At 43.6% G+C, this 18,139-nt stretch overlaps 1 protein-coding gene across 9 annotated transcripts in view; it reads left to right on the top strand.

Annotated features, from left to right (window-relative positions):
• PPFIA1 (PPFI scaffold protein A1) overlaps positions 1-18,139 on the top strand; it is a 91,035-nt gene that overhangs the window by 59,971 nt on the left and 12,925 nt on the right. For 3 of the 9 annotated variants that reach the window (XM_088458243.1, XM_088458245.1, XM_088458244.1), the window contains exons 17-23: positions 191-268; positions 2,406-2,557; positions 7,554-7,726; positions 8,583-8,676; positions 14,928-15,009; positions 15,092-15,292; positions 17,053-17,115. In XM_088458243.1, coding sequence (XP_088314369.1) covers positions 191-268; positions 2,406-2,557; positions 7,554-7,726; positions 8,583-8,676; positions 14,928-15,009; positions 15,092-15,292; positions 17,053-17,115 — 843 coding nt within the window. Of the gene's footprint in view, positions 1-190; positions 269-1,959; positions 1,990-2,405; positions 2,558-7,553; positions 7,727-8,582; positions 8,677-14,927; positions 15,010-15,091; positions 15,293-17,052; positions 17,116-18,139 lie in introns of all 9 variants that reach the window. The other 6 variants (XM_088458246.1, XM_088458252.1, XM_088458249.1 and 3 more) reach the window with 4 other exon arrangements.

Genomic DNA, 18,139 nt, shown 5'->3' on the forward strand with positions numbered 1-18,139 from the left:
ACCACTGATGAAAGTTTTGAAAAAAGTTTCAAAATCCCATTATGAATATTTCAAGTTACTACATTTCAAGCATGTTTCATTCTTTTTTGTTGTTGTCCTTTGATGTTTTAATCCTTTGCCATTTTCCCATGGAACGGTACAGCATGGCAGCTCTATGATTTGTGTGTTCTGTCCTATTTTATTATTTTAGCCATCATCATCATCATCATCATCAGACTCCCCCCTCAGCAATACCATTTCCTGCCCCGATTCCTCTCCGCTGTCCCAGGTAAAGAACCACCCTGCTTTTCCCATCTTTTGCTTTTCCAGCTCCTTCCTGCTACATGCAAAATGAAATGTTTGCTTGCAGACGAAGAAGGAACTAAAAGACTAAACTGATGGTTTTTTCCCGTATGTTCTCTGCTTAACCAATCATTACATTGCTTTTCCTCAGTGTGTTTCTTGTCTGTGTTTCCTCATTTCTCTGTATGTTAACCATTCAGATGATTTATTCCTTTCTCAGTGTGACAGGTTATATCGTACAATGTACTTTGTGATTGGGACATTGGTCCTTCTGCCATAGCTCAGTAATTTAATAACACAAACTACATGCTGCCCATAGTCTTCCATACAGAATTACTGGCAGAGAAAAAATGTATTACTTTGTGCCATGTAGGTAAAATCACAATCATAATCGTTTTGTCTAGTAGATGGGCTGAAAGTTATACAATGTGTTTGGGATTAATGCAGTTTCTGGGCAGTGCTGCTTTTGTGTCAATAATTTTGCAGTAATTAACTCTACATGTTTAGTCCAAGTCTTGTAACGCTGTCCTTCTAGTGACTGTATCATATGGCCCCTCTAGTCACTGGGCCAATATGTCTATATCTACTGCTCGTCTAGTGACCTGACTTGTGCTACTATACATTGCTACCCATCTAGTGACTGGACCGATATAGCTGTGTCATGATGTCCCTTTAGTGACTGGACTGATTGATATATGCTCAAGTGATAGTATCAAAAAAGTTTGTGTCATACTCTCCTCTAGTGACTGGGCTACCTGTGGTGTTGTACTTTGCTGCCAATCTAGTGACTGGACCGATATGGCTGTGTCGTACTGTACCTCTAGTGACTGGACCGATATGGCTGTGTCGTACTGTACCTCTAGTGACTGGACCGATATGGCTGTGTCGTACTGTACCTCTAGTGACTGGACCGATATGGCTGTGTCATACTGTACCTCTAGTGACTGGACCGATATTGCTGTGTCGTAATGTACCTCTAGTGACTGGACCGATATGGCTGTGTTGTACTGTACCTCTAGTGACTGGACCGATATGGCTGTGTCGTAATGTACCTCTAGTGACTGGACCGATATGGCTGTGTCGTAATGTACCTCTAGTGACTGGACCGATATGGCTGTGTCGTAATGTACCTCTAGTGACTGGACCGATATGGCTGTGTCGTAATGTACCTCTAGTGACTGGGCTACCTGTGGTGTTGTACTTTGCTGCCCCTCTAGTGACTGGACCCATATGGCTCTATCATACTGCCCCCTCTAGTGACTGGACCCATATGGCTTTATCATACTGTACCTCTACTGACTGGACCCATATGGCTGTATTATACTGCCCCCTCTAGTGACTGGGCTGCCCTCAGGGTTGTGTTTTACTGCCCCTGTAATGACGTTAACAATATGACTGTATCATACTTTCCCTATAGTGACTGGACTAATATGGCTGGTATCATACTGCCCCCTAGTGACTGATCCTGTACTGCTGTGCATCACTGACACCTGGGGACTGGACAAATGCTGATGTACATTACTGCACCCCTAGTAACTGGGTTCTGGCTGCTGTACCAGTTCCAGTTCCTCATGGTGCTTATAAACCTGGATCTCTTTGGTGTTTTTGTGCTGTATCTCTAGACTGCCTTTCCCCTGCTTCCTTCTACTAACTCCTCTCTTTGCATGTCTTTATTAGCCTAGCGATTTAAGGAAATATCGTAGAAAGGTAATATTTGATTTTCTAAAACTGTGCTGTGCACTTGCATGCATCTATTACTGACTGAGCCCGAACTATTTAAGTTACCGCCTTTTCTGAATTGTATATTTTCTCTTATTCCATAGTAATGACTTAGCAATGTAACAATTGTCCGTTCTAAATTTTTTATTCCAATATTTAAGTCTATATCACTGTATTTTGTCGATGACTAGTTCCACAAAATCCAGTCTGCTTTCATTCTTAGATCTGTTTCCCCCTCATAACACCTTATGTAATGTAAATGTTATGAGATCATTCATGTAAATGTATATGATGCCTCATGCCTTGCATTATGGTACGTCACAGTGTTTGGGGTTATGAAGACTCAGGTTATTTATAAGAAATGGTGCCATGTGCAGGACTTTCTAACATTTTGCTGTGTTTAGCCTCCAGGTACTAGAGATGATCCCCGAGATGACAAAGCCACAATACGGTGCGAGACCTCACCTCCTGCCTCACCCCGGTCCTTGCGGTTAAGTTCAGTTCATAAAGGAGCATTGCATACGATGAGTCACGAGGACATCCGAGACATTAGAAAGTATGTAATGACCCCTGCAACCTACCAATCTGTGCCTACTGTGTCTCCATGTACCATACAAATCTACACGTGACATGGCAGGGGAGTCTCTACCACTCGTATATCCACATCCTGTCAAGAACTTTTTTGTTTTTTTTATTTTGTTTTTAATGCATCATCTGAGGCAGACAGCCTTGCTGGGAAGTCCTTAAATCTAAACAGACCCTGTTCTAAGTACCCCCTCCTCACTACACCACCCCACTCCAGACTTGGAGGGAGCCCCGACGCTCAGTGCAGCAGCTCCAGACTGCCGGCCAGTGCAGTGGTTTTAAGCAAGCAACTTAATTAAAGGGTACCACCAAAATTTCCCACCTCTGATTTGACAGCTGACATTATTTATAATTAATATATATAGAGTGTATTTATTTTATTTACTTTTTAATATATAAAGTAGGTTGGTATTCAACTAGTGCCTGATACTGGTTTCTGTGTTGATAGTCTATCCTTCAGTCTATTTTCAAAGTGGTTGCTGTTTCCAGGAAATTGAGTCTATAAGTGAGAGCAACTCCTTGAGGGTTTGCACTCTGGGGCCAAGGTTAGAATTTGTGATGCTTAACGAGTACTTCCAAAAGGCATTGGAATATTTGTGAGATTGGTAATCGAACTTTGGCTTCTGTGTCCTCGCTAGCCAAAATCTCTGGCTCAAAACATGGAAGGTGACTTCAGGGTCTAAGAAGACTCTGGTGTGTTGATTTATTTATTTTTTTCTTTATGCTTTATCGGGTCGAACCTGTGTAAGATCATCGGTGGTAATACTTCCTTCCTTTCTGGGAGTATTCCTAATACTTGCCAGTAGGGGAACTTCAGGTGGCTATGGTGGGATCCTGTCCGTTTCCCTACTTGGATAAATTGTCCCATTTCAGTTCAGATTTCTGGATCACAGCACTGACCCCCCAAGTCAAAAGCCAGGCCTTACAAGTGGCCATACAAACCTTCCTGCTGGGGTAATCACCCCAGTACCAGCAGATCAAAGGAGGATGGAAAAAGGCTCCTTTGGGACAAAACCTTTAACTCTTGTTCGGGTGGATAAGTTAAAAATGTATTTGTTAAAAATCTGACATCAACAGCATGAAATGGAACGAGTTCCTGGTGTCCAGCATTTGGTAATCTAAGGGGGCCACCAATATCTTCAATGGTTTTCAGCCCCACCTTGCCATTTCCAGTTCAGACCCCTTGCCTTGATTCTGCTTACAGCGTCTACAGTATTCAGGAAGATTATAGCGGTCATAGCCTCGCTTCTGGGATCCAGGAGGACAATTGTTCATCCCTTATTTGAACAATCTTTTGATCAATATGTAGTTTCCGACTCTGCTTCAGGACACATTACCTAGACATGGCCCAGTTACTGGAGTCCCACAGTTGGATTATCAGTTATCAGAAGTCCATCCTAGCTCCTGCCCAGCATCTGGTTCTCATTGGGTGTGGTGTTGGACACTTGATAGCAGCGCGTGCTTCTTCCAGGTGACCAGAGCGACTTGTTACACAGACTGTTCTGTATGAAGGTCCAGGGAAGATGATCTCAACCTGCGAGGACATGGAGGTGCAAGTTCCTGTTCAAGAGCATTTCAAGTCTCTGTGGAAGAAGTCCCATCTTTACCTGAACACACCACATTTCTGTGTCTGAGGACGTATTGCTGGCACCTCTAGAAAGTCAACCACTTCAATAGGTTCACCATCCCTTTTTGTAACCAATGGTAACCTACTTATGGCAGACACAAGGTTTACAGGCTGGGGGCCAGTAGATCAATAGTGAATACCTGTCCACGTTCAGTCAGACAACACCATTGCAGTTGCCAACATCAATCATTAGGAAGGCCAAGGGACCATCCTGCAATGAAGGGGCCACCAGACAGCACAAAGTGGCCCGGCAATATCTCTATATTACAGAGGTAGAAAACTGGCATGCCAGTTCTCTCTGCATGCACGTCCTGAACCCAGGAAAGTTGGGGGTGGGCTGGGGTCAGCCAGACACAGACAACGTGCTGCCTCGGTTGTACTACAGTGTGAATACTATTGCTCAAGAACCAAGGATCTGAAGACACTTCTTGTAGATGTCTAGAAAGTTCTAAGTGATTTTCAGCTAAACTACCTGTTCCCATTGGTGGCAATGCTCAAAAAGCGGAAAGGCTCAGGTGAAGTTGGTAGCACCGGATTGTCCTAGGCGGTCATAGTACATGGACATTCTCAAAGTTGGTGGGCTTGCAGTGGCATCTTCCATAATGGAAGATTCTGCTAATCCAGGGATTGTTTATCATCAGGGCTTAGCTCAAGTAGCTACAATAATGTTGCATTTAAAGCCATGACTTTTAAGTTTGGCAAACTCTATGATGGGAGTAATCAGGGCCAGATAACCGGTTTCAGTTGGACATTGTCATAGGGTTTGGATGATCTGTTGTTCTTGGTTTGAAAATAAGATGATCCCAACAACATTAGCAGTTGGCCCATCTGGTTTGGATAATCGTTTAATACATTTATCTCTTCGATCTGTTTTCTTTCAAACTCGTCTGCCAATCTTACTGGGGGTGAAGCCTTCTGGGCGAGTCCATGATTCAGTCCTCCTTCAATCTTTGGACTTCGCTTTAGTGTGGAATTTTATAACCAGCAACTTCTGCACCATTAGCATATGTGGATTCTGGGATTCTCATATGGAAAACTGGGCTTAAGAAATTGTCAAATGGGAAAACAAACAAACAAACAAACAAAATTTTTCATGAGGATACCTGTCCTTCACACTAAGCCTAGGGTGCTTTTTAAAGCTCCACTTAAATTAGGGCTTCGGGATTCCAGGCATTGAACAGAATCAGACTTCAGAAGAGAAGAGATTTATTCACTTGCTGGGCTTTGTCAGGGAATTTAGGATATAGAACACTCGTGTGTAGGGTTCTAATCTTCTGCTTCTGTACAATGTGTGTATACATGGTTGGAAAATGTCAGGACACACTGTGGCTTAGGTGCTTTACACTTCTTCTGTAAACTGTCGCAATAACATGGAAGCGAATAAACCTGTTCCTTAAAATACAAAGGCACATTCTACCAGATCGGTGAGTGCTTCACGGGTGGTGCAGTATGGACCATCGGCTGACCATCGGTCTCGAGTTCGTACATTCATAACGTCAATGTTTTTGCGTCCGAGGACATCGGTTTTGGTGGGCGGGTGCAGCGCACTGTGACTATATGAGCATACCCACTTGAACATGCACTTTGGGAAGTTACCATGGCCTCCATCTCTTAGTCTCTGCACCCATTGGGGCACACTGACCACCCTGCATTTGTGAACACTGTAGTTCTCAGGAGGGTATTTTGTTCCTCTTATTTCTTGATCTTTTGTTGTGTCCTACGGGCTAAATTAGAAAAATATCAGCTCCCTACAGGATGAGGATATATATTTAAATAGCTTGATCATTTTTAAAGCGCACGTGCTTTCCCAGGCCACTGTACCAGGATATGTGTGTCGCTGAGAAGGTCTGCAGGCCTCTGTGTTTCAGCGACGATGATTTGACCAGTGGTATTTCCCAGCATAGTGACTGCAGGCCAGCTCATAACATGCGTCTCTCCAGTGTGACCTGAAAAATATTGGGGAGTACAAGCTGTCATTTTAAATATTGTTACTGGCGGTTCTTTGCAGTGTTTTTGTCCACATTCCGATAACTTTAATTTATTTACCTGTATAAAAGGTGCAGATTTTATTCTTTCTAGTTTCCTTCTGCACTTTATATTATTATTAAGCTGAGTGGTGTATTTGTGTTGCTCTGGATTCAGCAGTGCCTCTGCTTAGAATACTATTTATTTAAAGAGCAGCTTTGTGTCTTCTCCCACAGCAATGAAAATAAACAATACAGATCAAATAAAGACTTAACTGAGAAACCCAGATGGGAGCCTGAAATATAGCAACATTGTATTTGGTAAAAGTTGAGAGGGAGCATTGTACCGGCCAATAAAATAAATTGACTGCAGGGGTTGGGTACAGGATTCCGGCGCTCAGGATCCCGGCGTTGAGAATCCCGATGTCGGCATCCTGACTAGGTTGGAATACCAACACTGGTCTGTATGTACCCTAACCCAACACCTAAACCTATCCCTCCCCCTAGTGCTTAACTCATAACCCCAATACCGGATGGGACACCGGCACCGGGATTCTGACTGGTGTCGGGATTCCGTTGCCGGCATTCTGAGCGCTGGCATCCCAACAGCCAGGATGTCGTCTACATCCCGAATGGAGGGGTAAGTCCTATTTTAAGGAATACACTGTTCTGTCACAGATGAACTCTATGGGTTTGACTGCAGCAAAAGTTAGATAAAGATTAAAGGACAGCCAGTACCTACCCACAGTTCTTCAGAGATGTGACTGGTTTCAGACGAATTTAAAGATGATCTCTAGTTTAGTAGATGAAGTAATGTACATTCAACGTAGCCGCACTTGACATTAGAGAGAGTGGTCCTGTCCTCTTTTTGTCAGTTTTAGTATTTATGTACAGATGTGTCCTTGCTCGTCTTTGCTGCAGTCGATCCAAAACAGCCCCTCTCGGCGCACCTGGTTACGTGAGACTCTGCTAGCGCCGGGCGCCTTTTGCGCTGAAAATAGCTACTGCGCTGAATAATCTGATATGTGGGGCTGCTGTATCTGTGTGCGACTGAGACTGTAAAGAGAACTTGGTATGGAGAAAAAAGCTGTGACCGCTGCATTGTAGCCCTTTGCGTGCTGATTGAGAGACTAAGTCGCACACAGCTATACAAGTGTCACAGCACAGTACCTGGTGCATCCTCGTCGCATCGCATTGCCACTTACACATTTTTGGCAAAAAAATAAATTGAAATGCCTGACGCAGACTACCACGGGACCCGACTGCTCACTCACGCCAGGCACGTGGCATTGTGCGACTTATTGAGGCTAGATGAGCAAGGACAAGTCTGTATAGCACCCACTGTCTCCTAATACTACATGTCTATTCTTATGCAGTTCCACAGGCTCACAGGATGGCCAGGTGAGCAATCCCAGCAGCAGTAACAGCAGCCAGGACTCCCTAAACAAAGCCCCAAAGAAGAAAGGAATAAAGTCGTCCATCGGCCGCTTGTTCGGGAAAAAAGAAAAAGGTCGTCCTGGTCTGATGGGCAAGGAGTCACTCGGACCAGGTACATTATATGACCGAATCTGCTTCTTAATTCTGGCTAGTGTTACCAGATATACAAATCAAATCACAGTAGGAATTTCACGCACCTTTATTTTACGGTCACCTCTTTTGTGTTTTGCAACCACTGATGCAATCTGTTCCAGCGACACCCAGTCCTATATATGCTTCTGCAACTGTAATCTTGGTGTATCTCATGCATGTTTCTATAGGTAGTATTGCAGATTACTGTCATTTTACTATATACCCTATTTCTAAATGGGCTTTTGTTTTTATTTAATTTATGCACATAAGCATGGGTCTAACTTAGATGGCACTGACACAACCCTTTCAGTACAACAGTGCCACCCAGTGGACCGTTTACTATTCAGAAATTGGGGGGCGGGCACCCAGCGATTACAGCCCTCCCTCCCGAGGCTCTGTTCTGCTCTTATGAGCGTGTATAGGACTTGGTAACTGTTGCCTGGTGGAGGCGTTTAGGGGACTCTACCAATATTTACAACACTAATGGCTCATTAATTTACTGGGAAATTTTGTAGCTCGGTGTCAACGCCTTATATAGTGATATTCTGTAAACCGAGTCCTTTTTGTGTAGATGAGACGCTTTAAAGAGAGACTTCATATTTCCTCTTAATTATGTGTACCTTCTGGTCAGCTGACTGTGACATTCGGAGGTTATAAAACCCTGAGGCCCTGTATATATGGCTGTTCATTTGCCATTGGAGGGTGGACATTTATAAACGTTTAATCAACACCGAGTCCTTCTGATCACTAGTGTCTAATCCAACCTTCACAAGAATGCACAGTACACAGATCTATATACTGAGTTAATGCTTTACGTTGTCACTTCTTTGATCTAGGTGGAATTCCAGAATTAGAAAGTACGTCCCAGGAATCCCTTGGGCTTGCCAAGCTGCCGGGACAAACTGAGAAGAACCGAAAGCTCCAGAAAAAGTAAGGATAACGCCCGATTCCCAGACGTAAGCAGTCCTGTCTGGGGACTGTCAGCCAGGTTTGACACATGCCGTATTTAGAGTTACAATTACAGCAGGTGTGCAAAAAGGTGCATTTTACCCTTCAAATCCATTCCCCTGGCAGCATATATATATGTTTAATGTGATATGTAATTTGCTTTTTCAAAATATAGCTTGCTAACCATTTGGAGATGAAAACATTTTTTTACTAACTGACCCCATAACTGTGTAGCTGACACATGCCAATGGTTAATGCCTTATTTTGCAGCAGAGCTTTTTGTACACGTGATAGGTGTGAATTCATGTTCTTCTCTGCTTGTCTCCCTGTAACTTATTGTTGCTAGCATAAAATCAGGGTGAGTATGAGGACTTGTGTGTTGGTGCAGGTGCTATAATCTTCCTCTTCTTTTTGCATGTGTGTTAGTGCCACATAAAGATTTGCAGTGTCACTTCTCTCCGTACTCTTCCCTGTTTTTAACGGACCTTTTCTGTGCTGTTATTATGTATGGTGATCGCCATGGCTCTCACTAGTATCGTTGGAGCAGCACGATTTGCAAAACCTAGTCCCATGCAGTCATTCATTGTATTGGACAATGGGTCCGCTGGACTCGTGCATTTCACTAGTAGCAGAAATTGCCATTAGTCTCTAAAAGGACACCAGTTTTACAGATGGCCAGCATTCCTTTTCCTTAAATGGGCAATAAAATGATTTGATGGTTGTCTTGTTACTTAACTTGTAAAGAGAGAAAATCCACACATTTTGTGAAATGTCCTTTTTGTCTCAAATATTTAGAGTGTGCGCATTTTGATACAGTTGATTTTTTTTTTGTCAATTTGTGCTGTATATGTGTACACCGAGACATTTACATAATCTGATTTGGATATGTTGATGCGTTTTACATTTTAATTTGAAATATTGCGCGTTGATGATGTAGGGTATCACATAGTGCTAGTGAAGTCCTTGTGATGGTATAGGGTATTGCATTTTGTTAGTGTGGTGTTGATATCCTTATGCAGTGATGATATAGGATAATAAGTAGGACTTCGCTAACCAGATGCATTACCCTACATCATCACTGCACAAGGACTTCACTATCACACTGTGTATTACCCTACATCATCACTGCACAAGGACTTCACTATCACACTGTGTATTACCCTACACCATCACTGCACAAGGACTTCACTATCACACTGTGTATTACCCTACATCATCACTGCACAAGGACTTCACTATCACACTGTGTATTACCCTACACCATCACTGCACAAGGACTTCACTATCACACTGTGTATTACCCTACATCATCACTGCACAAGGACTTCACTATCACACTGTGTATTACCCTACATCATCACTGCACAAGGACTTCACTATCACACTGTGTATTACCCTACATCATCACTGCACAAGGACTTCACTATCACACTGTGTATTACCCTACACCATCACTGCACAAGGACTTCACAATCACACTGTGTATTACCCTACATCATCACTGCACAAGGACTTCACTATCACACTGTGTATTACCCTACATCATCACTGCACAAGGACTTCACTATCACACTGTGTATTACCCTACATCATCACTGCACAAGGACTTCACTATCACACTGTGTATTACCCTACATCATCACTGCACAAGGACTTCACTATCACACTGTGTATTACCCTACATCATCACTGCACAAGGACTTCACTATCACACTGTGTATTACCCTACATCATCACTGCACAAGGACTTCACCAACACACTACGAGGACTTCACTATCACACTGTGTATTACCCTACACCGTCACTGCTCAAGGACTTCACTAATGCAGTATATTACCCTACATCATCATTGCACAAGGAAGTCGTGTAGTGATGATGTAGGGTAATACATAGTGTGATAGTGAAATCTTTGTGCATTGATGGTGTAGGGTAATGCATCTTGTTAGTGTGTTAATGAAGTTCTTGTGCAGTGATGGTGTAGGGTAAGACATAGTGATAGTGAAGTCCTCGTAGTGTGTTGGTCAAGTCCTCGTGCAGTGACGGCGTAGGGTAAAACAGAGTTGGTGAAGTCCTTGTGCAGTGATGGTGTAGGGTAATACATAATGATAGTATGGTAGTGAAATCTTTGTGCAGTGATGGTGTAGGGTAATACATAATGATAGTATGGTAGTGAAATCTTTGTGCAGTGATGGTGTAGGGTAATACATAATGATAGTATGGTAGTGAAATCTTTGTGCAGTGATGGTGTAGGGTAATACATAATGATAGTATGGTAGTGAAATCTTTGTGCAGTGATGGTGTAGGTTCATGTATCTTAGTGTGGTGATGAAGTCCTTGTGCAGTGATGATGTAAGGTAATATATAAGGTGCATACACACACACGTTTTATTGAACGATTATCGATAACAATATAGTTTATCGTTCACACGTTGAAAAAATCGTTCACCTTCTGAGTTAAAACGATGAACGATTATCGTTCATGCACATTCTTGTTTGTAGTTCAGTCAGACTGACCAACTTAACGATTTTCAGTAAGGGAATATGCAAAAATCTTTGTAGTTCAAAAAATCGTCCATAACATTTAGTAAATGAACGATTTTAGTAAACGAATTTCGTTCATTTTTCCCTTGAAAAAATGAACGAAAATGGTTTATTAAAATCGTTCATTTACTAAATCGTTGTGTGTGTATGCAGCTATAGTGTTAGTGTGGGACTGATTGTGAACGGTAATGCATCTTGTTAGCATTATAGTGAACTCCTTGTGCAGTGATGGTGAAGGGGTAATACATCTTGTTAGCATTATAGTGAACTCCTTGTGCAGTGTTGGTGAAGGGAAATGCATCTTGTTAGCATAATAGTGAAGGCCTTGTGCAGTGATGGGGAAGGGTAATACATCTTGAGGTATGTAGTCAGGAAGCCGGTGGTCGAAATGCCGACGCCGGCTTCCCGACTGTGAAAGCCCGGCAGGGGACTAATGATAGGCGTCTAAATACTGATGCCTATCATCAGCCATAATCCCGGCATACGAACATAGGTAAGCTGGACGTCGAGACCTTTTAGCCACGTGTCGGGGGATTAGGTTTAGGGGCTCCCGGGGAGAATTAAGGGTAGGCACCCCCCCCCAGGACAGATAGGTTTAGGGTGCGGAGAGGGGAGGTTAGGTTTAGGTACTCCTGGGGGAAGGTTAGGGATAGGCACTAGGGGGGGAGGTTAGGATTAGTCACCCGTAAGGGAGGGTTAGGGGGTGGGGGTAGAGGGGAGGGTTAGGATACTTACCAGGTGCCGTCGGGATCTTCATCTGCTGGACTTCCAGCATCTGTATTTCATCCGCCGGGCTTAGGTCTGGCAGTATGTCATACCGATTCCCATCTTGTTAGCAATATAGTGAACTCCTTGTGCAGTGATGTGAAGGGTAATACAGCATTATAGTGAAGTTATTGTGTAGTGATGATGTTGGGTAATAAATATTATTAGTGTGGGACTGTGCAGTGATGATGTAGGGTAATAAATATTATTAGTGTGGGACTGTGCAGTGATGATGTTGGGTAATAAATATTATTAGTGTGGGACTGTGCAGTGATGATGTTGGGTAATAAATATTATTAGTGTGGGACTGTGTAGTGATGATGTAGGGTAATAAATATTATTAGTGTGAGACTGTGCAGTGATGATGTAGGTTAATAAATATTATTAGTGTGGGACTGTGCAGTGATGATGTAGGATAATATATCTTGCTAGCATTATAGTGAAGTACTTGTGCAGTGATGGTGTAGGGCAGGGGTGCGGAACCTTTTTCTGCACAGGGCCATTTTGATATATAAAATAATGTTCATGGGCCCAGTGCAGGTCACACCCCCTCTGTTTGATGTCACACAGGGGCTGGGTCACAATCGTTGGTGATTACAGCTTTGCCCGAAGAATCCTGAGGATGCTACGGGAAGCTGTAAGGGCAGCGGTGGAATCTTCTGAAGCGTCCTAAGGACGCTTCAGGCGGCACTGCTGCATAGATTCTGGCTGCAGGGTGCTATTCTAGTCACCCTGCTAGCCAGATGAGGCTAGCAGGAAAAAGCTTTGAGGGCCAGACCAAATGATTCCGAGGGCCTTATACGACCCCCCTGAGTAGGAGGTTCCCCATCCCTGGTGTAGGGTAATACATCTTTTTAGTGTCGGACTGTGCAGTGATGGTGTAGGGTAATACATCTTAGTGTGGGACTGTGCAGTGATGCTGTAGGGTAATACATCTTGTTAGTGTGGGGCTGTGCAGTGACGGTGTAGGTTAATACATCTTGTTAGTGTGGGACTGTGCAGTGATGGTGTAGGGTAATACATCTTGTTAGTGTGGGACTGTGCAGTGATGGTGTAGGGTAATACATCTTGTTAGTGTGGGACTGTGCAGTGATGGTGTAGGGTAATACATCTTGTTAGTGTGGGACTGTGCAGTGATGGTGTAGGGTAATACATCTTGTTAGTGTGGGACTGTGCAGTGATGGTGTAGGGTAATACATCTTAGTGTGGGACACTGCAGTGATGGTGTAGGGTAATACATCTTGTTAGTGTGGGACTGTGCAGTGATGCAGTAGGGTAATACATCTTAGTGTGGGACTGTGCAGTGATGCTGTAGGGTAATACATCTTGTTAGTGTGGGACTGTGCAGTGATGCTGTAGGGTACTACATCTTAGTGTGGGACTGTGTAGTGATGGTGTAGGGTAATGCATCTTGTTAGTGTGGGACTGTGCAGTGATGGTGTAGGGTAATGCATCTTGTTAGTGTGGGACTGTGCAGTGATGCTGTAGGGTAATGCATCTTGTTAGTGTGGGACTGTGCAGTGATGCTGTAGAGTAATACATCTTGTTAGTGTAGGACTGTGCAGTGATGGTGTAGGGTAATACATCTTGTTAGTGTGGGACTGTGCAGTGATGCTGTAGGGTAATACATCTTAGTGTGGGACTGTGCAGTGATTCTGTAGGGTAATACACCTTCGTGTGGGACTGTGCAGTGATGCTGTAGGGTAATACATCTTGTTAGTGTGGGACTGTGCAGTGATGGTGTAGGGTAATACATCTTGTGAGAGTGGGACTGTGCAGTGATGCTGTAGGGTAATACATCTTAGTGTGGGACACTGCAGTGATGGTGTAGGGTAATACATCTTAGTGTCGGACTGTGCAGTGATGGTGTAGGGTAATACATCTTAGTGTGGGACTGTGTAGTGATGGTGTAGGGTAATGCATCTTGTTAGTGTGGGACTGTGCAGTGATGCTGTAGGGTAATACATCTTGTTAGTGTAGGACTGTGCAGTGATGGTGTAGGGTAATACATCTTGTTAGTGTGGGACTGTGCAGTGATGGTGTAGGGTAATACATCTTGTTAGTGTGGGACTGTGCAGTGATTCTGTAGGGTAATACACCTTAGTGTGGGACTGTGCAGTGATGGTGTAGGGTAATACATCTTGTTAGTGTGGGACTGTGTAGTGATGGTGTAGGGTAATGCATCTTGTTAGTGTGGGACTGTGCAGTGATGCTGTAGGGTAATACATCTTGTTAATGTAGGACTGTGCAGTGATGGTGTAGGGTAATACATCTTGTTAGTGTGGGACTGTGCAGTGATGCTGTAGGGTAATACATCTTGTTAGTGTGGGACTGTGCAGTGATGCTGTAGGGTAATACATCTTGTTAGTGTGGGACTTTGCAGTGATGCTGTATTGTAATACATCTTGTTAGTGTGGGACTGTGCAGTGATGCTGTAGGGTAATACATCTTGTTAGTGTGGGACTGTGCAGTGATGCTGTAGGGTAATACATCTTAGTGTGGGACTGTGCAGTGATGCAGTAGGGTAATACATCTTAGTGTGGGACTGTGCAGTGATGCAGTAGGGTAATACATCTTGTTAGTGTGGGACTGTGCAGTGATGGTGTAGGGTAATACATCTTGTTAGTGTGGGACTGTGCAGTGATGGTGTAGGGTAATACATCTGGTTAGTGTGGGACTGTGCAGTGATGCTGTAGGGTAATACATCTTGTTAGTGTGGGACTGTGCAATGTTGGTATAGTGATATTGTTAGTGTGAAACAAAAGTTTTTGTGTCATGAGGGTCATATTCTGGGTCTGCCAGACAGAAAGTGAGAGGATTGGAGAAGAAATTCCCTCTGGCGCGTTAAGTATTAAACCAGTCCGGATTTAGAGATGCATTCAGGAATCTATGGCACGTGCTTCCTAACGGAGGTTGTCTTTTGCAGGCATGAGCTGCTGGAGGAAGCGCGGAGACTAGGCCTGCCGTTTGCACAGTGGGATGGTCCTACTGTGGTTGTATGGTTAGAGGTAAGGACCCCTCCTTCATTGCCGGTGTCTCCTCTGTAACCTCACAGTGTGTTGTTACATGGTCCGTGTCCTCTCTTCATAGCTCTGGGTGGGGATGCCTGCTTGGTACGTGGCTGCCTGTCGGGCCAATGTGAAAAGTGGGGCAATAATGTCCGCTCTGTCAGACACCGAAATCCAGAGAGAAATCGGGATTAGTAACCCTCTGCACAGGCTAAAGTTACGGCTCGCCATCCAGGAGATCATGTCCTTAACCAGTCCTTCTGCACCTCCCACGTCCAGAACGGTGAGTTACTTTCTTGTCTAACAAACCGTAATGAATATGGGTCCGCATTAGATTAGGACTGGTCTTGGCTTAGTCAGCAGTCCCCCCTTTTTTTTTTTTTTTTACATGACAAAATTCACTTCAGGCAGAAATATTAATAAAAAAAATTAATCTATATAGCGTTAACCTGAGTACAAGTGTTGTAAATTGTTAGTCTTTGCTCCTTCATAGCTGCTCAGAAAAGTGTCGCTGCCGATTTAACCTTTTATTTTATTGTTTCTCTTTAATATATATATTGTCAAAAACAAGTGGTTTTTTTTGTTTTTTTTTCTCCACATTTAAGAATAAATCTGTTTTATTAAGTCTTCCCTTTTTAGGGCTTGTTCACACATGTCCATGAATACCGCATTAGAAATAGGATGAATTGTTTGATACAGTTTTAAAACGCTGCATAACCTATTCTGATGTGTTGGCGTATGCTACCAAAAGTGTCACTGAAACGCGTCCGGAACACATATACCATTACCTGCTATGGCCGTATTCAAATTGGAGCGAACAACCGAGATCGAACGAAAAAGTTTTGCAGATGACGTCATTTCGCCAGGCGGATAAGTATCGCCGTATTCAATTTGATAGACTTTCCGCCTAGGCAGAAAGTCAATGTAATGGGAGAAAAAGTATCGCCTATGAATAGCAGGCGGGAAAAAGTGCAGAATTGGGGTTTTGGGGTGCAACATTGCGGGAACCGCCGTGCAGCCTTCAGACAGTCCCCCAAAGGTAAACTGTGTAAAAAAATATATATATATAAAAAAGACTTAACACTCCAAAAAATCACTTTCATTTTGGGGCCGAATAAAAAAAAGTTGGGGCTCAAAGTTAAAAACTAGCGAACTAGACTCTGGGGGGTCCCCAAGTATGCCCCAGGTGTTTTTCCCATTGCAGGGGCTTGCGGAAGGATTTTTTTAAACTTTAGCAACTTTAAAATATGCTGACCCCCATTTTCAAGTACCCCAAATTTGCTGGGATAACTTATTTTCTGGAAAAAATACTCCTGAATACTGTTTTGCACCACGTATAGGAAAACGCTATTTAGCAGCTATTGTGGCCGTTTAAAAACACCAAATACCTTCAGCAAGCCAAATCGGGGGGTACCATAGCTAACCCCCATGACAGAGCATCTTTTGGGGGGTGTCAGGCTGATTTCCCCAAATCTGACAGGACTTTCCACTTGTTTCAGTTTCGCCGGGTCCCGTTTTCGCCTGCTTTCAAATTGAATACGGGGATACGCGGGCACGCGCACGATACTTTTCCGCCTCCAAAACAGGCGAAGTAGGCAGAAAGTCCGGGAGGCGAAAAAGTATCGCGGGTGTGTGTGTTATCCTTTTCCCATCACAGTTGTGTGAACGAGCCTATGAAGTGTGACTTGTTTTGCCACCATGAAGAAGTGGAACCTTTACACTGTTTTATTTTTTATTTATTTATTTTTTCTCTAGAATTTTCAGTTAGAACTGTTATTAGTAAAATAATTTTTTATCTAAACTTTAAATAATTTGGAAACACATTGACACTAGTTCATCAGCTAATTCAAAGGAAGTCTAAATCCAAAGTTATTGGGGGGTGGGTCATGTTTCCAGCTGTTCTCCTGTGTAGACCTTAGTCTGGTTATACCTAAATGCCTTAGAGTTTGCTCTTTCCTGCTCCACCGTGTACCTATTGCTTTTATATTGTGCCGCCTTCCCTCTCTGTTACTGCTTCCCTCTCACTGGATGTGCTTGTATTAGTCCACGGGAAATGTCTGGGTCACACATGAAGAGATGGAAACTCTTACAGCCTCTCCACAAACGGTTAGTTTTTAGCACCAATGCTTGTACTGTGTAGCATCTCGCACGGAAGCCTCTCAAAACCTTTTCTGTGTAGTTTGTTTATTTATTTATTTATTTTAACAAGTGGATTTGTAGAAGCTCATATTTTCTTGTTTAGATTTTAGGTGTTACTATTTTCGGTTTAGAGTGTTCTCGTTTTGTTTTTTGTTACTTTTATTTTTATCTTTTTAACCTCTTCAGTGCGGGTGAGCGGGCACTGCGCACCAGTTATCCCCTGCACAGCACTTAAGTGGTTATTCTGAGAAATTGGTAGAAACCGGTGAACCTTTTTGCCTTAAGCGCACACGTGAACGGGCGATACTCTCAATGCTTGGCCGAGAGTACTGGGAGATGCTGCTGGGGAGTCCCAAAGCGCCCAGGCCTGACGTTTTATGTTTTCTGATGGCAAATTTATCACTAAAAAATTGATGATCTAAAAAAAATTTAATTGCCGAAGTTCATCTAACAGAGCAGCGATCCTCTAGCGCAGGGCTTGACAAATTTTTCTAAAATCTAGGAGCCAGGATGAAAGTGTAGGAGCCAGACCACCATCCCCCCCCCAAAAAAAATTACAGGAGTGAGGAGCACAGCTGTGTGTGTTATGCAACTGTTATACACACTATACTGGTCCACAAAATGGTGGCAGTTGAATGGCTATAGTAACATGGAGGCCCCCTCACTGGTCTGCACAGCTCCCCTGCTCCACCCCCCACCCTCCAGTAATAACGGACCACATTTCATATAAAACAATGGTGCCAGAAAGTACAACAGAACCCCCTCCCCTCGCGGTCACACCACTATCCCTCTGAAGCCGCTCCGCAATCCCTGGCCACGCATAGACCCTACTACCGGAGAGCTCTGTGAAGCCAGAGATAGGATAGTAGACATCTGAAAAGTACAGGAGGGATCAGCGTAGACTGGGACAGACAGCAGGGATCAGAGCAGGCCAGGATGGAAAGGAGTAGTCAGCGCAGGCCGGGACGTACAGAGGCACAGCAGTCACCAC

The sequence above is a fragment of the Taudactylus pleione genome, unplaced genomic scaffold (genome assembly GCF_031769625.1).
Source record: "Taudactylus pleione unplaced genomic scaffold, aTauple2 ptg000820l, whole genome shotgun sequence".
NCBI classification, from domain to species: Eukaryota; Metazoa; Chordata; class Amphibia; order Anura; family Myobatrachidae; genus Taudactylus; species Taudactylus pleione.